At 37.6% G+C, this 22,030-nt stretch overlaps 1 protein-coding gene across 1 annotated transcript in view; it reads right to left on the bottom strand.

The window, feature by feature from the left end:
- The window catches only part of RAB3GAP2 (RAB3 GTPase activating non-catalytic protein subunit 2), a 42,991-nt gene that overhangs the window by 1,794 nt on the left and 19,167 nt on the right, over positions 1-22,030 (bottom strand). Inside the window, exons 8-33 of the mRNA XM_061365377.1 lie at positions 21,568-21,667; positions 20,261-20,359; positions 19,288-19,436; positions 18,220-18,299; positions 18,032-18,121; positions 17,140-17,279; positions 15,314-15,530; positions 14,847-14,990; positions 14,538-14,620; positions 14,009-14,073; positions 13,498-13,588; positions 11,243-11,370; positions 10,370-10,583; positions 8,906-9,003; positions 8,545-8,650; positions 7,367-7,527; positions 5,747-5,963; positions 5,243-5,416; positions 5,007-5,113; positions 3,915-3,981; positions 3,279-3,349; positions 2,569-2,604; positions 2,133-2,207; positions 1,687-1,905; positions 868-957; positions 573-791 (exon numbers count right to left, since the gene is read on the bottom strand). Coding sequence (XP_061221361.1) covers positions 573-791; positions 868-957; positions 1,687-1,905; positions 2,133-2,207; positions 2,569-2,604; positions 3,279-3,349; positions 3,915-3,981; positions 5,007-5,113; positions 5,243-5,416; positions 5,747-5,963; positions 7,367-7,527; positions 8,545-8,650; positions 8,906-9,003; positions 10,370-10,583; positions 11,243-11,370; positions 13,498-13,588; positions 14,009-14,073; positions 14,538-14,620; positions 14,847-14,990; positions 15,314-15,530; positions 17,140-17,279; positions 18,032-18,121; positions 18,220-18,299; positions 19,288-19,436; positions 20,261-20,359; positions 21,568-21,667 — 3,240 coding nt within the window. The remainder of the gene's footprint in view (positions 1-572; positions 792-867; positions 958-1,686; positions 1,906-2,132; positions 2,208-2,568; positions 2,605-3,278; positions 3,350-3,914; positions 3,982-5,006; positions 5,114-5,242; positions 5,417-5,746; positions 5,964-7,366; positions 7,528-8,544; positions 8,651-8,905; positions 9,004-10,369; positions 10,584-11,242; positions 11,371-13,497; positions 13,589-14,008; positions 14,074-14,537; positions 14,621-14,846; positions 14,991-15,313; positions 15,531-17,139; positions 17,280-18,031; positions 18,122-18,219; positions 18,300-19,287; positions 19,437-20,260; positions 20,360-21,567; positions 21,668-22,030) is intronic.

The raw sequence follows: 22,030 nt of genomic DNA, 5'->3' as shown, positions 1-22,030 counted from the left end.
AGGAACTAGAAACCATTGCAGCATGATACAGCTCACTAATCTGGAGGCTTGAAAAGCTGTATCAAAAGAAGCTTCTCAACACTAAAAGGACACATAGTTTTGAGACTGTTTCTTGCGTTATCTGTTATTGTAATTAAGCATGTTATTAGTAGCTTCAAATGAGCAGGGAACTACTCTGTACTTTACAGTGATTAGCATGAGATCTGTTTTATAGTTCAACAACATACTCCTGACTTCCATATAATCTCTTTCCCCCTCAAGAAAAAGAAGGATTTTCTTGTCCAAAGACTCATAAACTTTTCCTAAAAGATTACAGGCAAAAAAAAAAGCAGATTCTTATCAAATACAGTTAAATGAAAAAGGCTGCACTGGTTTGGACCACTAGTGCAACTCCCTAGTTGCTATACAGAGATTCTTGTTGGGAATAAGGAACCTCTGACTCCTTCAAGTTGGGGATTTTTTTGAGCCTGTAACACTTGCCTTACCTTCCCAGGCATCTTAAGCACATGAAAATGCAATATTAGCAGAATATCTGACATAATGGTTTAAAAATCATTAAAAACTGTTACTACCTCTTCACCAAGATGATCCATCCCGTAACTATAGAGTTCACACACATAGTGCCTTTTGATGACATCCTCAGAGATTTGAAGATACTGAGCCAGGTCCACAGCCAAAGTTGGCCAATTCCTCCCCTTTTCAAAAGGGAACAATTCCTCTTCTGAGACTTCTTTGGCCTTTTGTGATGAACAGAGTGCTTCAACTGCTGCACTCACAACTTTGACCAGGAACTTGGAAGCAAAAAACTGCAGGTTACTCCAGTGTTATTTGGAATGTTAGATGTTTAAGTACAGAAGTTATACCTACCTGTTGTCGTGTGGATAACACATTTGGATCCATATCCCCACTAGGTAGCAGCTGAATTGAAGTGAGGTCTTTGAAAAATGCATTTTTGCCCTAAAATTGAAAACCAAAGGCAGGCCTCAGATACAGGGGAATACAAATAATCCATTTTGATCCAATATTAATAAGTTACTTATTTTTTACACTAATTTTGTGCCGCATCGTCCGTTTCTCTCCAAGGACAAAAATCCCCAGCAGGATTTGGATGACAGTATACACCAGTACTTTGTGTTTCGGTATGTATTAAAATTGTAGGGTGGTAAAACAAACAGATTTGTGGGGCCTTCTTTGTATCAGGGTCAAACTCTGAGTAGAGATACACTGCATTTTATATACAGTGACTCTTATTTTAAGTGTTGATATGCATTAAATGACAAGCTGCTTATTCTCTTAGAGATGCTCAGAATTCTGGAATAATCATCAGCAATAATGGATATAACATAACATTTCTGACCTTAAAATATTTATGTTTTCACTCCTCTGGCATGTCTCAAAGCAATTAGAAAATGCTGTCATCACATGTTCTTACGATGCAGCATTTTCAGGACAGCTAATTATTATGGAGCTGGTTTTCATGCATCTGAGGTTACTACAAATGTCTTATTTATAAGGAAAAGCATCAGGTTTGGGTCTCAGCTTGCATGCTGCTGACAACTTCATTAACGCATCACACTGGACTAAATGTCTCAAAATTATGCATGAATTGTTTAAAGAGTGAAAGCTAGCCTGCGTTACAGATACCAAGGGTAGCAGTATTAAGGCACATGCTTTTGAAAGACATACCTTGCTATCAAACAATGAAAGAGGCTTCACACTCTTCAGAGAAAACCTCATGATGGCATACAGGATGGTACATAACACAAACTGGTGTTCAACCAGGGGGTAGTGAATACGTTTCTGCTCAAGGGCCAGTTCTACTATCGATACTGGCCCTTCTACGGCCACCCAAGCATCTTCAGTATCTAAAACAGGAGCCTGCATTTCGTCGCTACTAACATCAGCCTGCCAGAGCAACACAGAACAGTGGTTACACATTAAATGTCATCTCTATTGGCTTTCTATGCAAAAGACCCTGTTCTACAGTGAAATAAAGAAGAAAACGTCATACTGCGTTAAAAGTTCATTAATATTTGAATTGCACAGTACAGAAATCAGTGTATCTGTATTATTGACAATTAAATTTGAACGGATCAGTTCCTTACTTTCTACAGGATAAAATGAAAGTTTACCTCTAGCAGTGTTTGCAGGAGTTCTGAACAGCAGCCAAGAAAAGCTGTCATTGCTACGTCACCCATGCCCACGTCCTGTTAACAAACAGTATGAAACAGGCTTTTATTAGCTCTGTTTGAGAAGACAGTTGCTGACATAAAACACACTGTTAAGCTCAGTTCATTAACCTGTTCTATTTAAAGACAAACAAATATTCATGAATTACCACAAAGAAATAGGAATAGCAAGGGAAAAATAGGAATAAAGCTAAAGGTAGCCATTTACAATACTGTATCTCTGAAGAAGACTCAATTCCTCAACCACATCAAGTGAATTTCAGTTTCTGAGCATATGATTTGCCTTCCAAAAAAGTTTTAACTAAAATCATAAATTAGTATTAAAATTCAGGCATTTTTATTTATTTCTTCCCATTTAGACAAAAGTATTATTACTTGCCCGTCTGCATAATCTGTCCTTCGGAGCTTTTCCAACCTATCAAATAAACAAATACTTTAGCACAATTAAATAGCTTTCATCATGAGGTATTTGGTATACCACATTTTAACCTTTTATTTATATTTTCCTAATATAAAACAAGAAAATACCAGGTGTGATATTAGAGAGAAACAGTAGGGAACAAGGGAAGAGGAAACAAAGAGTGAGGACTCCAGCATATCCACCGAGATGAACCAAAAGGTTAGGAGAAGATGTTTCTTGTGGGAATTTGAAAGTTTCATGGCAATAACTTACTAGGAAACAGGCACAGAGAAAACACCTTAGGTTATTTATTGTTTTCTACCTTTAAATTTGGTACATGCACACATACGTAGTTCCAAACTGGTTCACAAATACTTTTTATTTAGTAATTACAAGCTAATGCTGTGCACGACTCTTCAGTACACATCAGCCAGTGCTGATCAGCTATTACTTAAAGTTGCCTATAGTTGACCATCTCATGGCTTTGATATTTTAAAACATACATTCTTTCATCAATTCAGAACTTAGCTAAATAATAAACCAAATCAGTAGGAGTTTTTTTAATGCTTAAATCAAAGATATTCCAAACTTACTTAAAAACAAACAAAAACCCCCAATGGTTAAAAAATACTAGTTTCACTTTTCAGCTAATAAAAACTCAGCCTCAACTATCACAATAATGTGCTCACCTTGTCCATTAGATAGGTAGCAGAGGAAAGCCTTTTGACTATGAATGTATTCCACATCATCAGGGCGATACCTGCAACAATTGCAAACTTGTGGATTCCCAGTGAACGGGGAAGAGATCTTATGAGTGAAAAGCCAATCAGAAGTGTAATGAAACATTATACAGACTGGGTTAAACATTGTAGGTACACAGAAACTTCAGTGGTAAGCAAGAAAGTTTAAGACTAGTGCTTTAGGCATAGACTGCCCCTTATTTGCACATAAATAGCCTACAAAAGACAACTGTCATCACATTCACTAAAACAGATTACCAAGAAATGCATGAAATGTAATTGACAGCAAGAAGCATGTGCCATGATTTAAATACAAATAAAAAATTAGTTTCAGAGCAATGTTTTAGTTAAACACATGATTATTTATTGATTAGTCAATACATTCTCATGGTTTGATGGAAACTCAGTTTCAACAAGAAAAATAAAGCTTGAGTATCAGTAAAAGGTCTTGGGGTGTTTTTTCTTTAGACAGAATGGCCATCACTACTTAAAACCTGCATACATTTACGCTAGTGAACAAACAGTCATTTATTCTGTTGGGTTAGTTTTAACAGAGGTAGTTTTTAACAACAGCTTCATACTTACCATGCTGAACATGAGCGTTAATGATGCATCTGAGGTGATCTATAGACCGAATGAGAAAACACGCTTCCTTATGTGAAACAAAAGAAGCAAAAGAACAAGTTACCGCATTATTCAAAACTTGGTTTAAATGTAAAATATTGATTCTTTTGGTTACTGATTATTTTAAAGCTACTACTTTCTGACAGTTATAAAACTCTAAGCTATTCTGATATTGCAGTCTTCTCTGCTACTATCTGACAAACATGTATTCATGTGGCAAAGTATGTTTCAGTCATGGAACACATTGTGATTTCAGCACTGTTTTCAGTGCTTTCTTTAAGTCTGTGGACTGCAAACATATTCCTTGCTGAAAGACACCTCCACTGACTATAGCCATTTTTCAAAAACAAAATCCATTTGTGCTAGAAAGATTAATTTTTATTCCATTCCATTAGGACGGATGAAGTTTTTAACAATCTCAAAGGATCCTTTCATAACAAGGTGTTATCCTGCACAGATCTAAGGAGTGCTGATTTCAATTTTAATGTCAGCTGGACTTAGGACAGTATTTTCCATTATTAGAGAAACTACAGGACAGCAGCAGTAAAAGGCTTCTGGTTTGTTTTATTTGCCTATGACAATTCTCAGCAGTGGCCAGGAAATCTAAGAATGTTCAGGAAATCCCTCTTTCCTCTTTAATGGAATGGATTCTAGCCTAATGCATTCAGCATTTTGTGATCTGGTTTAGCATAGCTAAAAAAGAGGGAAAGTTCATCACTAATATGGCAGTGCTGAAATTGGTTTGTACTTGCCTAAAATACAGTGAAAACCCTTCTTCATGCTGCCTGTTTGAATCCCAGTTTCTGCACTTCCACTCCTGAGAATCTGATAGCTTGGAAAGATCCATTCCTGTCTTTGTGAGGTGCCATTCAGCCTCAGGACCTGCATTTGTTTTCTCAATTCAATGTCTGTTTGGCACTTATGACAGAAATACTGTAACTAGTATGCTCTCAGACATCTTAATGAAAGCTTTTATGAACTATTAGAAACTTTTGAAACTGTTTCTATTGATTTGGTCTTAAACATTCCTCCCTGAAAATGAAATTCTTTTACCTCTGGGTCCTTATTCCACTGCACTACGTATTCCCAACAGCAGTGTGCATGGAGTACATCCACTTCCAGACTACAAGGAAATTGCTGATAGGCTAGTTGCAGCAGCTCTAGAAAAAGCAAATCTAAAGTTACAAGACAGACCTCTTTCCACTGTAATTTCTGCTACTTCACAACAGCAGTGACTAAAACATCTCTGCAGATGTGCAGAATTAGAAAAATTCATGTTATCTTGTTACCTAAGATTGTTTCCAAGCCTGCATCTGCTTCTTGTTCCTCAAGAAAGATACTGGTATGCATTTCTTCAGATTCTTCAGTACTATCTGTACTGGCTTTCTGTTGGGCCAAATTCAGTACAAGAGGACTGAAGCCTTGCCTAAAAACCCACTTGGCTACAGTGTCAGCAATACCTCCTGGGACATACAAACAAACAAACAGCAATGAAGTACAGTCACTGTATCCCAGAAGACTGATGGTTCAGAATCAAAGGACAAGAGAGAGTTTTAACCACTACTGTTAATTACACAAGGATAACTACCCATTAAAAACCCCTAATCAACCGAGTAGATTACAATGCAGTCTTTACAGTTATACCCCTTTACAATTCTTAAGCAATACTCTTACGAAGTTTACATTTGGGTTTAAATTAAGGAAAGTAATCAGCAGAGCAATTACCAATGCATTAGGTAAGTAGAAGTCTAATAGAGAGACAATCAACCATCTTTCCAAGTGAAAAAATGTACCTTTTCCAGCTTCAAGCAATTTCTTCACAGAAAGCTTGCCCAATGGATCAGCCTGGAGTGATGAAACTCTCTTTGTCCTTTTGCTCACTTTGCTGTGCAGCAGTGTTTGAAGGATCAGACAATCCTCTAACTGTTTCAGCAGGAGTTTCCAGTATTCAGTATCAAGGGAAAGTGCTTCCCAGGATTCTGTGTCTGAACCTACAGTTATTTGGGAAAACTGACAGAACACATGAACTGTTTTGGGTCTGTATACTGAAAGGAGGCCAGTTTTTAAGAAATGCATGTTATTACAATGGAAAGCTATATCCCAAGAGCTACTGCATTTTAAAGAATGATTTAGTTCAAACAGAGTATGCACATTGACTATGTGCAAAGACGATGAGACATCCCACACTACCCACAGGATGCACAGATTCTTAACTAAAAGCCTAAGGAAATAAAAAGACTTGAAAAGTAATCTTATAGGCCCATTTTTTAGCTCATATTTAGTTGAAAAGAGGGCTAGAATCCTTTCAAAAATATTTAGTTTTAAATCCTCTTCTATATACACATTTCCTATATATGTCATTAATCCACCTATGTTTCAGTCTCCTACTGTGTTAAAAAATACATATCATGCACTCAGAAATACTGGGTCTACCAGGATGTCCAAGAATCTTTCCAGCAGGGGTGCAGATCTGATTTTTAGCTCTGTGCACCAAGACACCAAGCGCTCTAGTTCTCACAAGCCTGGCCATTAACACTTACAAGCTTTAAGCCAAAGGATGGTCGGGAATAAAAAGATGAAAAGATAAACGGCTTTATGGAAGGGAAGTTTTGAGGGAAATAAAATTGTTACTTTATTCTTCTAAGAGCAGAAGAGAAGGTAACAAAGGAGAGAGCATACGAGTAAAGAACAGTATGCTGCAACATACTAACACTGCTAGTTGGACAATGCTGGCAGTTTTAATATACAGACTAGGAATAGTTAAGATGAATGTTCAAAATTACAAAAGCACTTCTAGGTAATCGGGTTATAAATTATAAGGCAGTCTGTTCACAAGACTAAACAGTTAAGACAAGTACTAACACACACATATGCCTAGGGCTATTTAGGAATGGAGTAACTTCTCCATCTTGAACTGCAATGCTGTGTGGAGCTTCACAGTCTTACTCCCAAGTTTGTGAAAAGATACTTACTGCCAAGAAAACCAAACACCTATCACCTTAAGAAGGCATAGTAACGTAACTGCTAAGACAATTCATCAGTATATTTTAAAAGGATAATAATAAAAAAATCACAGCTATGTTAAAACAGGTTTAACATCCAGAGTTCAGTGGATTTATGTGGAAACTGTATAGGCTTCATGTCTGTCAGCACCATTTACTATCAGGATAAAATCTCACTGTGCAGTTCTCATCACATTTAAATCTGTTTAGTAAGCGATTCTGATCTATCCTTTATTCACTTCAGCATAATCTTCAAATTCAAATACAAATTTTCAGGCTTGCAGGATGCTCGTGCACAGGTGAGAATGATGCCAAATGAACGCTGAGGACGCTATTCTGTTACAAAGACAGCAAGTTGCAAGGGGCTAATACAGTAAATAAAACAGAAGGGGGAAGTCTGAGATGACTTACCTTTTTCTCTGTCACACTGTCAATGATCTGTGCAGTCACAGAATGCCCAACGTGAGCCGATAACAAAGCAGCTGCATTACTTTCTGACTGAACACAAGCTGTACGCATTTGCTGCCACCAGGGGGAAACTGACTGAGTGTCCCACGACTCATCTATAGCAACTGTAGAGAAAGGGAAGAGTAGGAAACTCAACTAGGGTCACTGGGTGTTGAAACTAGTAAAGCAACAACCAACACTGAAAGCAGCACTTTATTAGTATAGCTTACATGACAAGCAAATTTCCAGTTACTCTACATTATTTTTTCTGGACATGCAGCATACAATTTCTACATTACAATTCAAATTTAAAATAAATAGCAGAATGTGAATTACTCATTCTCCAAGTTTCATTCGTAGGAAACAGGCAATAGATCTAAATCACCAGGTAGTAAAACCTGCTCCACACTTACTACATTTAAAGAATATTACAAAATGACACTTCAAAATGCAGACAGCTTGTGTAATTTCAAGATGCCACACACATACAGTGCACTCAACCTGGCTCTCTTCAAACTACCTTGTGTTCAGCAGAACTAATTTATTCAGATAGCAGCAGTAGCTTAGAGTTTCAAGCTCATAATGGTGCCCTAGGGTGTACTAGACATAAGGGAACCTGGCACAGACATATCTCTAGCAGCTCTGAGTGAGGTAGGAGCATCAGTATTTATTCACTACACAACTTAACTTAAATAACAGCAAGTTGGCTTCAGAAAGTCTCCTCAAGTTAAAGATGTTCAATATACAAAATGGCACTGGAATAACAGTGTCCCGGAGGCTAAAGCAACTCAAAGGACTTCCGAGAGCCAGTCAGCACAAGAGAGAGGTAGGATTATACACCCAAAACAACAGCGGGAAAAGGAGACAGCCACCTTCTGGTGTCAAATAGGAGCTGTGCCAATTTAGTAGCATGTGAAACTACAGGACATAAATGAGGCCTTTAACTGTGACACTCTTCAGGATCTTATTTTCAGCTAGTTTATCAACATAAAGCACTTACCTCTGTTCCCTAATAATGAAGAAATGGGAGGGAAACCCTAAGTGATAATATAGGCTGTGATTAATAATTTTAGCTATTAGCAGCAAATTTTTTGTAGTAATTAGTATCAGTTGTGTTTAAGTGTTCCAAATGCACATCTCACCTTTCATTTTGCTCAGAAGTGACAGCATAGTGTGAAGGCAACGGACAGAATCTGGTTTGTCTAGAATATTTTTTTCCTTGGAAAGCCATAAATTGAGAAGGAGTGACTGTAAAAAAAAGAATATTGAATTAAAACAATATAATGAAATTCTAATATTGCAATATAGTTAATGCATAAGATCTTATTTCTCCCCCCCTTTTTTTTCCTTTGCCATCTTTTAAGTGGGAAGTATGAATAAGAGCACCTAAAGAACTGAATGTGGGGTATCTCAATACCCTGAACACAGCATTAATACAAAAGTCAACACTTAGAATTTTTCCCTTCAGTATTTTGTTTTCAAAATATGTAATAGAAAGCTTACCAACAAGATTTGAGGGCTAAAGCCTGCTGATTCCAATGCACGACACATTTCTTCTGCAGAACTCTCCCCACACAAACACTTCCAGAAGAAAAAGCTGCCTGAAGCAAAAATTAGTTGACATTATGAACATCTGAAGTAACAGCCTCTCCCTCTGCACTTATATGAAAGATCATCTATTGATCAGATCCCACTGAGTGCAATAAAAAGGACTAAATTACATCCAGGACTCCCTGATGGTTTAACCTTTGTAATGAGCCTTCTTCTCCACTAGGGACTTATGTGTTCCGACCACTACAGGAGTCACATGGAAAATGGATTTTAACAAAGCTTATTGCTATTATTGTTGTTACTGCTTGGATGTCCTAATTTTAGCTGGGATACAGGTAATTTTCTTCCTAGTAGCTGGTGCCTTATGATAAAATTTCGTGGTCATGAGACTTACTGATATTTGTACTCAGCACTGTCACCTCTGTACTTCAGGAGCCATCTATCGGAGGCTATTCTTAATGACACCTTTCGCCTTTTCTCAGAGAGCCAGTCCATGGGGGAGAGGCAGTTCTCCATCTTCCCCTTCTCCTCCAGGATAATTACAATAGCTCCTAAGATCTTTTAATATTCTTCACGTCTTGTCCAGGGCTAAACATCTATTTAAAAATACCACCCAGAGATGTGCCTGGAAGCTGCACAGTTATGAGTGGTAGGATGTAAGAGAGATTCTGAGCAAGCACCTACACCAGTGGGCACCTCCAGTGTTTTAGAACTTCATCCCTGAACAAATGTAGAATCCAGAAAAAAACAGTATTTGGAAGAAGTGCACTGTTGTCCTAGCACTACCAGAGAGGCACAAATCACTGCAATGTGCTGGAGCCTAACCCATGCCTACAGAGCCTGCTCAGTACCTCACCACCACTGTTCAACTTAGTGGCATTAATAAATGAATGCCCAGTGATAACATGGCTGTAGTTAGCTTATACTAATACCCATCTAGGTAGAAAAGCTTGGCCTATGGCTAAAGGTAAAAGTCTAGAACAAGCACTGTCACATACAATTTGAAGGCAAGCCATCTTAAGGCCCCCAAATTAAGGCTGAAGTATTGATACAATCTTAGATTATAATTGGTCTATAAGTAATTTATAGTAATTTACAGTCTAATTTATACATTCTCTTGATCAGGGACTGTGGCAACAGGAAAAGGGGTGATGGGTTTAAACATAAACGAAGGAAGTTGAGGTTAGATATAAGGAAGAAGTTCTTTACTGTGAGGGTGGTGATGCACTGGAACAGACTGCCAAGGAAGTGGTGAATGCTCCACCCCTGGCAGTGTTCAAGGCCAGGTTGAACAGGGCTTGGTCTAGTGTGAGGTGTCCCCACCCATGGCAGGAGATTTGAAACTAGATGATCTTAAGGTCCTAACATCCATGGTTTCTATGATTCTAATTTGACAAACAGTTCAATAGCTCTTACCTAAAGCCACATATTCTCCATCTTCCATATTTTTCACATTAATCATGTCCTTTTCATATTCCAAATATTCTAAGAACATTCTCACAGACAATACATCATCCTTCCCATCAGCAAACTGTACAGTAGTTTGGGTGTTTTCTTTCTTGTAGTTCTCCAGTAAAGTTTCAAGCCTATGAAAATCTGTTTCTTTCAGTCGAAGCAGTTTAGCCAAGTCCTTAAAAGCAAAAGCCCCAAAAATCTCATATCAGAAGACTAATACAAAGAGATGTTTTTCAAAACTAAAAAAGTAAAAAAAGAATCAGAAAAGTTAAAATATTTCATTTTGAACATTAAAAATGTCTTTTAAAAAGGCCAAAATGACTGAATAATCTGTTATTCATAAAGCCTAAACGAAGACCTTTTTTAAGGACTTCAACAGATACATTTCCCATATTTAGATCCTGCACATAGTATAAGAATCACCCATCAAGCAAGCAGCTTATTTAACCCCACTCCATATGGATTTTATAAGTGTATATACATTTTACACATGCTACCAAAAGCCAGCCAAAATATGATGGTACACAAGCAAATACCAGAATTTGTAATCTCTACTGGGCCCACAATATCCCTCCAAAACTAAACAAGGTTAAGAATATGCCACGTACTTTGGATACAGGACTGAAATCAGGAGATCCTGTATGTATTTTCACTTCTGTCTCAACTTTATGAAACTACTAAAGAAAATTAGGTAGATTACTTCATTAAAAGTTCCAGGCCACAAAACCAGGTAACTTGCTTACCTACATATTTTATCTGAGACCTTGGAAATGTATTTTTATGCCTAGATCATCAATAGCTTCTATAAGACAACTGAATTTGTAATTTACTCACATTATCCGAGGGTGGAGTGTCTTTCAGGATGCTTTGGGAATTCAATTTGCTGACCAGCTCATAAAGATGTAACAGTTTTAACTTGTTTGCACAGAACTGCAGAAGTCCTTCATCCACGCACTCAAGCTCTGAAGAGAAAAATACCCCTGCATTTGAACTTGAACATAGCCTGGAATAGTGAAACATGCTTCTCAGCTGCATTTAACTCCTCCTTTATTAGTATTGGAGGACTTGCATCTCTCAGTGTAAGTTTTTGATGCACTGCTGCTTGCAATGATACTTAATTCACAGAGGTATAAACCAAGAATTATTACTATGAGACATATTACAGAGAGAAAAGGCTCATTATCAACCTCCTTCAGTTAAAAATGTGGAACTGAACGAATATAAATCTATTGTCTTTTTCTCATTATGGCCAAACCAGAGACTGCCAAAAACTGAAATACACTCAGTCTCAATCGTATTTTCTTTTATCAAGAATACCAAGCTATAATCTTATTCATTCTGCCAATATTTTAAGCATATTCCTTGCATCAGAAGACAGCTTGATACTTACTCACCTGAATTCTCTGCAAGACACTGCCTTTTGTATTTCTACAATCTTAGTCTCAGAAATTTCATGTACCTACCAGCATACAAATTTCAGTAACAAATAAAAGTAATTAGAATGGAGGAAACTAACACCAAAACACTGTTGGAAAAAGAAATAAAAAAGAAAACCACTCTCTATTCCAACTTGGTTTAAAAGAAAACATTTTAGAGAGATCCCAAAAGGACCTTTCTATACAAAAGATAACTCCAAATATATCGTCTTCACCTGGAACAGGTTCTAAATGTGATTTTCTCCCTACCAGCTCTTCTAATACATTGCACTAGAATCCTACAAACAAAATGGAAATGCACAGTGCTTGCTGTACAGTCACTTGACCTTTTCTTCACGATTACAGCATTCACAGAGCCCAGCATCTGCTTCACATTCTCTTTTACCTATTAAGCACAAAGAACACTACTCCTCTGAAATTAAAAGGCTGAACATCAGCCAAGCTTGTTCTTTATTGTGAGTGGAAGGAAATAATGTTATATGACAATAACAGACTAATGATGAAAATAGACACACACAGACACACCTCAGTAAGTGTACAGTTCTGTCAATCTCTTTTCAGTGTAAAAGGGCATGTTTCCATCTTTCTTTTGGGTTTTTCTGGGAGTTAATAGAACAGATAATGATAATGATTTAGAATGACAGACCAAAATTACCTTGAGAACTGCATGTGTGAAGCTCTCAATTTCCTCTATCTAATTCAAGAAAATGAGGTTAAGAAATACCCCACTGATAGAACTGAAAGATTTCCCCCAGGGCTTTGAAACTCCCAAAACTTGTTGTCACATTCTCACTGAGGCAGGACAAGTGACACAGCCTTTCTTATTGACAAATGGTTTATTCAGGACTTCCACACAGCAGGGATTTCTTGACTCCTATTGCTAAAGCTTCATCTTCTAAAAGATGAATCGAGTGATAATAAAAAATCTAACAGACTTCTATCCCTGAGAAGTCCCAACACATGCAAAGGAAGTGGCAGGCACAGTCTATTCCTCAGTTCCAGCTGGGTCTTCAAAAGAGGGTCAACCTCAAGCACAAAGAAGAGAGATCCAGGTGTATCATTTCAAAGAAACAATCATGCAGACTTTCAGCAACAAGATTTTGACTGGGTAATGACACTTCCTGACATTGGCTCGGGTATCTCTAGCATAACACACGAAACATGACTTTGGCAAAGGTTATCAAGAAAATATACCAAGCATCTGACCACAGCTCAGATCCTCAGTGATAAGGATTCTGTGCTTCCAGTAGATTCAAGCTTACAGATGCAAAGTACCATACCCCTATTTGCTTCAGTACAAACGAAACCATCTAGAAGTAAATGTCTCTATAAAATTTCTTCATGAAGAAAGCTTTTACTGGATGAAAGTACTCAGCCCAGTTGTTGTTGGGGTTTTGGACGGGCTTTCTAATATAATCGCTCTTTACTAGGTACATAGCAAGCATAGCATACTTCCTAGCAAGCTATTTGCAGCCTGCATTAAGCAACATAAAATACATAGAAGCAACACCCTATTTAGGGGTTAAACATCCTATCTAGCAGCAAAACCAGCCCTGGTCTCTCTGTGAAACAGAATAGTTTTACAAATGTCTTACAGTGCTGCAAGCAAAGTGCAAATGCCTCTCCATATCTGCAAAATAAATATCCACCTACCCTGTTTTTTTAAGTTATCCATTAATGTTTGAGTGATGTTGGTGAGGGACGACAGTGGCACACGTTCACTTGTCAACAGACTCTCCAGAGCCTGTTAAGCAGATGCTCAGAGTTAAACATTTACTTAACTTTACTGTAAAAACATATAAGGTAAGCCAATAACAGCACAACTCTGACAATGATTTTTCATCTGTATTTTGTCTTCACATATACTTGTGGCATAATCTGATTCTACAGGAAGGTCTTCTCTCTTTTTATTAGTTTAGGAAGATGCCTTGGGGGAAGTCACAAGGCAAAATTCATTCCAGTCAGTATGCTGGAAAAAAACAAACCAAAACCTACAAACAAACACGAAACCAACACACACCAAACCCAGAATAAAACAGCTCAATTATTTGCTTCAAATACCTCTAGGAAAAAAAATATTTTGAAACATTTAAAACATTTAGCACTAATCTGATAATTTAATTTTTTTCCTAATAATAAAGTATATTGGCTTCCAAATACTCACCTGTTTCTTTGTAGCAGGGTATTTGATATCAAGTATTAATTCCTTTGCTTCAGCTTCAATCAAATCTGCAAACAAACATAATCAGAACTTCATATTTCTCAAATGCAACCTGAAAAGCAAGTCAACCCACACCATAACTGAGGCACACAGATTCATGCTGTGAAGATGAAGACACTATCACAAAAACTGCCAAAATAAGCTTAAGAAAATGAAACAAAACAAGAGCTCAGTAGTATCTGTATCACTTAGAGGAAGAAGGGTATCTAGCATCAAATGCCAAACTTCGTTACATAGCATAATGAATTGCATACAGACCATGTTTTATGCAAGCACTCAAAGTAAAACTGAGATTTACATGGCAGACAAGGTTTATACTGGATCAGTGTATGAGGTTAAATCTAACCTGGTGCAGGCAGAATGCACTTACAATGCACAACAATCATACCTGTGTTTGTCCACTTACAGGATAGATAATACAAGACCCATTTGATAACATACAATTTGAAAAGAATCATACAAGAGAACCTACCTGGATCTGAGGTTTTAGCTTTGAGTAAAGCACTTAACTTCTTCACTAGATGCATATCCTTTGCTCGCTCACTCTTTTTATCACTGGAGGGAAATAATTTTAGTTATATGAGTGAAGAGAACTAAAGAATACTTTGAGATAACATCACATTAATAAAAAAAAATAATCAAGTTAAAGCATACAAACCAATCAGGCTATTGCCTACTATTCAGCTTGAGAAGGAAAACTAGAATCACTCTCTCTAAATACAACATTGTTTTAAAAACAATGATGACATTCATTTGGTTATACAGAGCACAGAGTCCTTACCTCAGTGCTAAATGGAAAGGTACATGGACAGTTTTTACGCTTCCAGAGACTGGATCAACAAGGCATATCTGGTAAGTCTGGGGCTGCCATCCCTGACTGGTCACATTGTTTAGACCCATTATTTTATAACCAGGATACAGCAACCTGAAAACAATAAAAAACAGTGAGAAACAAAGTGAGCAACCACCTCTTTCCACACACTGAATAAAAAGACCTATGTTATAAACCTAAGGTTTAACAACTACTGCACATTTATCAGGGAAGACTGACAGACAGTGTGCCTATCTAAGTAGGGTGATGAAAGATAACAAAGTCCCTTCTATAACGAAAGCAGCTACATTCAGCAAAAAACTGCAGGCTATGCAAAAACTGCCTACCATCACTTTCCACTTTTACCACTGGCATATCCACATACGACTTTACTGCAGCAGCACAGCCAATATGCCTACCTGCTAAATGTTTCTTACCTACAGTATTTCCCCACATTGAAGGCTCCAACCCGAGGCCCTTGCTGTGTGCTCCACACTTCCAGAATGCCTCTCCTCGGAGCGTAGATCACAAGGAACTGAGCTACTCTGCTTGGACCCTGTGCATTTCCAAAAGGAGAAAAATCCATCTTCTCAGTTTCCCTCTCATGAAGGTCCTCTACAGTCTGTATCCAACCAACTTCTGCATCACGGTATCCTTTGGAAGAGAAGCCAGAAGTTCATTAGCATACAGTAATGAATACATGATTAGCACGCATCACCACCCACTTCAGTACTATTCCAGCAGCAAGCTGTCTTAAGCTTTGTTTCAAACTGTGCAACAAGACTAGCTCCTGTCAAGAGCTGTGGTCCATGGACTTTCAGCAGGACCCATCAGAGGACTCCTCAGAGCCAAATGCAGCCTCCTGCACAGCTCTGGGGAGGAACAAATTCTCCTGGGAGAAGCCACAAAAAAACCCAAAACACATCAGGTCTGTACTCTGGACATTACGCCGCTGCAAAAGCCTCCCAGAGAAAGTATGTAGTAAGTGGCTAGATTTCCCACACTTCAGAACAATAAAAAAAGATTTAATGACGTAAATATGTATAACTTACTAAGTAGAATATGTATGTGTTTTCATCATTAAAATGCAACTTTTAGTAACCCAATAAAAGTACTTATCTTTTCTCTCTCGGAAACACTAATACCTTCCCACAAAATCTTCCTAAACAAAAAAAGGCAAAGATGTTCTATGATATCACTATGTAATGGTTTAGCAAGTACAAATGAAGACTCCAAACCACAATACTAATGTATAAAACGATTTATAACAAGATAAGTGATGGTAAGAAGGTTGAAAAGCATTCAAAACTCAGAGAGGAAAGGTACAACCCAAACCATTTAATTCAGTGGCCAGTTCTGCTAAAAACTGTGGTTTTATTCCACACGTGAACATGGGGGAAAGGCAAACTGTAAACCTGTGTCTGACTATCAAACAAAGCTTGGGACTCTAACAGTACTTGCTAGGTGACAGGAAGCTCTCCAGTACTGAAGAAAGAAGTCCAAGAATATCAGAAAGCATATATTATAGCCAATAAGCTTCAAAATATGAGAGAAGGAGAATGCATAAGGAAACATGATTATTCTAGCTATCACACTGCTAGCATGTCACTGAAGCAGCTACTATATTCATGATCATCTGAACTGGGCATGGAGCGGGGAGGAGAGAGAAGAGTTAAAGATTCTCTACTTGTTCTTAAAACTTATCTTCCATTTCATAAACAGCTGGAAAATTTTAATTGCATAGAGATACTAAGACATGCTGTAACATTAGGTATAATTACCATGAGAGCTTAATGTCTGCAGTTTAGAGGCTGAGCAATCCATTCTTGCACACTCACACGAAGGAATGAGAATCTAGTAAGTTGTATACCTTACTGATTTTTCAAACTTCAGGTCATTTCCTCAGTAGAATTAAAGAAGATACTAGAGCTTCTCGAGAGAGAGAAGCCTTGAGAACAGAGCTAAAGCCTTCCCCCCAAAAAAAATTAGGTTACAAGCTTTCTGTTGGGAGAGAAGCTGTGGGGAAAAAAATAAAGACATCTACACAATACAAACCAAACACAATTTTACTACAGGCTGTATCAGTATTTCAGCAATTGGTACAATACCCATATAGGTTTTATATACCTGCCTTTAGTGTTTAATAACAATGTACTAAAGTCATTCTTCATAATGGAAAAATATTTGGAATTCTACATCTGAACATAAGAAGCCACAATGTTTTGAAGAGTATTCATTGTTATACTGATACATACTATCATACCTTTCCACATGCGAACTGCAAGTCCTCTCGTAACATCCAGCAAAATAACCCTTCCAAAATCATCTGTTACTGCTGCCAAAGTGTTACATGGAGAAAGACATATTCTTTCACCGTGGCGACGGGAATCAGGAAGTCCAAACCTAAAAAAAAAAGGGGGGGAAAACACAAGTAACACTAGATATCTGTTATTCTTCAGAGACAGTAAACAGTATCTCATAAGGATTCAGATTTCTTTTTTAAGGTAACATAAAGGCATGGGTAAAATCAAGAGCACGTTATGTCTACTGCAAGATCTCAGAGATCTGTTAAAGTCCTAGTGAAAACCAAAGCTCAGCAACTAGGGTGACTGCCTTGTCATGTATTGTGGGCAAAGATCTCAAGTGCAGTGGGTTACTTTATATATCCTCCCTTGTTGCCAGATAGTCTGGGGAATACTTAAAAATAATCAGGGAAAGCAAACAGGAATTATTTTAGTCTTTTATCAGCTTTCTTGATAACATAAGGCTACAAACTGTTGTTCCGGTTCTCCTCTCTCCTCTATCAACAGTGAAATAGGATACCTCTTTTTTGAGAGGGGCTTTAAACTATCATGCAGCTTCTTTGAAACACTTGAGTGATAAACTTCAGGGCTGGTATTTACGCACTTATAATGTCATTAAAATGTGCACACAGTTCTCTTACGGTAATAATGAGCCCACATCTTAAGTGAAAGGGATGAGTCCACAATGATAAACTGATATGAAACAAAGCTTCAAACAAATGATCTGCAAACTGCCATCACTGATTAAGGTCAAGAAAAATACATGTTCATCAATTATACACCATTTAAAATAATTCACATCATTAAAACCAGAAGAGATCTAAAGCAATTGTGACAGTATGTAAAACTCACCTCACTGCCAGTGGGGTTGCAGGTTCAACTTTTGGTTTCTGTTTTGGGGCAGGTTCTTCTTCGTGTTTACTCTTCCAACCAAGCCAGCCACTTGCAATAGAAAAACACATACAGAGATCATACTAATGGCCCTAAAATTCCTCAAACCATTTTGTAGCTACATCAAAAATATATAATTATTTTATTACCTGGCAGCATTAAATAGTGCTGAAGTCAGTTTACTTGCAACTGCTAAGGCAACATGAGACAACAGTGGCTGTGAGGTACCCTGAAAGAAAAGAAGAAAGTGTTCAGAAAGACAAGAAATAGTCAGATCTGAGCCATCCTGAAATAAAGGAACAAAGTATTCAGAAAGCCAAGAAATAGGTCTTACACTGAACTCAACTGCAGAATAGTTTTTCAGGCCTCCTACGGACTTTCAGCTCAGAAAGCATAGCTTTAAGACTCTGCAAAATTTTAATTCACTGCCCCCAGAAAAGCCATTCTGACATCTCTTTACCATTTCAAAATCCTCCTGCAAGTCACTGGTATGTTTGTCTGCAACAGAAGTTAAAAAAACCCTGTGTATGATTTATCACGGAGAGTTAGCTGGTGGATGGCTATAGCATCCTTGCAAACATCAACGTAGGCAATTTTTTCATAGACATATTGGAAAAGCATGTACAAAATCAGAACCCTGATTCTGGCATTTTCAATCAACTTTCAATCCTGATAAGGACAGCACACATGTAGGGTTTGATTGTGCAAGACAGAGCTACCTTGCCGTCCTTCTCCTCCAAGACAATGCAAGATGACTAAGTGTGCTGCAAGTATTGTGAAGCCTAAATTGCAGTTTTCTTCTACAAGTAGTAGTTCCGCTACATAAAATCACCACAGAATACTCAGGCCATGTATGTATATGATCAAAGGCCTCCAAACATCCTTAAGAGGAATGTTTGCACAACTTCAACATGATTTTGCAGAAACCTTAGGTTACTTAATCAGCAATAAACTAACAAACGAAACAAAATTAAAAAAATATTTTAATATCACATTCATTTTAAGATTGAAAATAAGATTTCTCATTAGCAGGAACCTGTGATAGATGTTACTATCACATCCACTCCAGATCATTCCAGTTTCAGAAGATCAAGGAGATCTTCTATGCTGACACTTGTCAGCAAAAAATTAACATAAGAGTACTTCAGAACTACCCATATGGAAAAGAGCCTGATTAATCATTCAAAATTTCAGCAAGTCAGCTTTGTAGTACATACCTCCAGGGCAAAAAAGAAACCAGTGAAAGGATTGGATCCAACAGTAACATACTGAGATATAGCAGGTGGGCTGTTTTTTATAGTTGCATTATATCCACCTATATTGGAGGCAGTCTTCATTTGATCAAAAGGAGACAGTGTCATGATGCCTAACAAAAACATTAAAGTGAATGTCTTACACTTTCAGAATAAAGGCATGCAATTGCTCTAGAAGCCTAAATATATTCCTGCCTTGACTGACTAGCAAACATTCAGGGGGGAGGGAGGAGCTGCAGCTTTAACCGCAGGAATTCCAGAGGACCCAGGCAGAAATAACCTGATGTATGTAGGTTAATTATAAAGCATAGTTAGTTTATTTAGAAGAGATAAAAAGCCAGTTGAGGTCAGCATCAAAAACAACTTCCAAATTCACTTCACCTGCCTTGTTAACTCCCTTCTGACATCTTACCTGGAAAGGGAAGAAAAACGAAACTGACAGTCCCTTAGACCTGCCTGTCTGACAAGAACCTGGGCTTCCTCAAATTCCTTGGCAGTAGAAGTCTTTGAGAGCCTAGAAGTCAGTTTGTCCTTTTTGGAGAGGAACAATCCCAACTTTTACTTTCTTGATGTGCTAAACTCTGAAAAGACCCATACCTGCCTGAACCTGCCTGCAGACAGACCTTTAACCTGACCATAACGGGAATAACTGCACCTGATCTAGTCTCCCTTGGCTGTTCCCTGCCAAACAAGAGAGGACAAGACAGCTACAGCTATAACTTTCTCCCCTCAAGTGGACAGGGGAGACTCAATCAGATTTGAAGAGAAAGTAAAATATGTCTGATGATGGTTAATGACATCATTCACTACAACAGCCTTCTCCCACTATTTATTTCTATCCAATCAGTACCACTAAGAGCTCTCACCCCAAATTTAAAACACAGAAGCATTCAGTTTTATTTAAGCCAAATAGTTGAAATTAAACAGAAATGCTTACCAATACTAGCATGGTCAACAATTGTATCCACATCTTGCAAACCCCATTTCTTATAAGCTAATGGTGGAGGCTGAACATTCTCATTGCCAGATGCTGCAGCTGACAAAAGTTGATAAAACACAAAAAAATTCCTACTGAGTCAAAGACAAAGGAATAGCATAATAGAGGGGGGAAATGATGCAATCTTAAGCCACAAAATAACCTAGTTTAAAATTAACATACATTTAAACAGCTGTTGAACTAAAATAGCCTTTTAAAATACTTACCTTAATGAAATTAAAATATTTTAAACAATTAACTGAGTAAAACTGCAAATGATATTCCACCACGTCTATGTCTTGTGCTTGCAGAGAGCTTTGTTTTACTCATAATTTATGGTTTAATATTCTACTCAATTTTAAAATGCCACGACAATTTATCTCTGTGGTCTGGGCATGTTTAAGTGGACACTCCTGTGCAAAAGTACTTGCAAAGTCAGCACATGCACTAGATCTGTAACAATGTGAGGTAAGAACCATGGCAAAAATTAAGGGATAATTGAAACTCTTGACATATATATGTTTTATCTTGCAGAACTGTAACAGCAGCATGCTTATACAACCTACTACACAGTGCTGTTATATGACTCTCCTCTAACCCCAGGAAACCGACCCTGCTTCCAAATTAGAGTATAAACCAGCACTATACTAAAAAAACAGGCTGCACAATCAAACTAGGTATCAAAAGCTCTTCCACATTAATACAAAGAGCAGTGATCATTACCAACATTATCATCACAGCATTATCACCTGCTAAAAAGTCCTTACTGTCAAGAAAAGCATTTCACTGACAGCAAAATCAGCATCCTGACATGTTAAAAAGCACCTTAGCAGTATGCTGGTGGGTTAACCCCAGTGAGCAGGTAACCACTACAGAGCTGCTTGCTCACTCCCTCCTAGTAAGATGGAGCAGAAAATTGGAAGAATAAAAATGAGACAACTTGTGGGTTGAGATAAAGACAGGTTAACAGTTAAAGCAGAAGCTCTGCATGCAAGCAAAGCAAAATAATGAATTCATTCATGACTTCCCATCAGCAGGCAGCTGTTTAACTGTTTCCAGAAAAGCAGAGCTTCATCATGCATAACCCTGAGAACATCTTCTGTAGAGGAAGAAGTTTCCTTCTCTGCAGTAGATGCCTATATACTGATGGACACACAAGGAAGATCCAAATTCCATTTTGGTTTGATATTTAACAAACATAAGTAATTTTCATGTAATGTCAATTTCTATTAACAGAGTCAGAAATGAACATTTCCTCTTAAACATACCTTTTGCAACCTGATTGCGACATGCACGAAGGGACTGAAAGAGGCTGAAACCATCAATTGTCACAATTGCTGCTGGGTACAAGATACTAAGTTCTTCATTCTACAGAAGAAAATTAAACAAGGGAGAAAAAAATAAAAATTAAAAAGAATAAAACACTGTTACTGTTGTAGCAACTTCTTTTCCAGCTTTTTATACTATTAACTACAAAAAGATGAGGATTACATCCAGCAAGTTAATATCTAACAAGCCACAGGCAACGGACTAAGGCAGAACCACAGAAATTCAGTATTAAAACCAACCAGTAGGTAAGTTTAGGCACATATTATGTGCCTATTTACCTTCTTTCAATAACTTTAACTTTTGCTTAATGTATTTTATGGCTTATGGAGAAAACAAAAAAGTTACAGCAGCTTGTGAAGGCCACAAAGTAATAGGTTTATTTAGAATGCAATTGATCAAGGT

Source organism: Neopsephotus bourkii, unplaced genomic scaffold (assembly GCF_033783945.1).
Source record: "Neopsephotus bourkii isolate Nb327-2 ecotype Australia unplaced genomic scaffold, CSIRO-AGI_Nbou_v1 NB_114, whole genome shotgun sequence".
Classification (NCBI taxonomy): domain Eukaryota; kingdom Metazoa; phylum Chordata; class Aves; order Psittaciformes; family Psittacidae; genus Neopsephotus; species Neopsephotus bourkii.
This window is presented reverse-complemented; position numbering and strand designations above follow the sequence as displayed.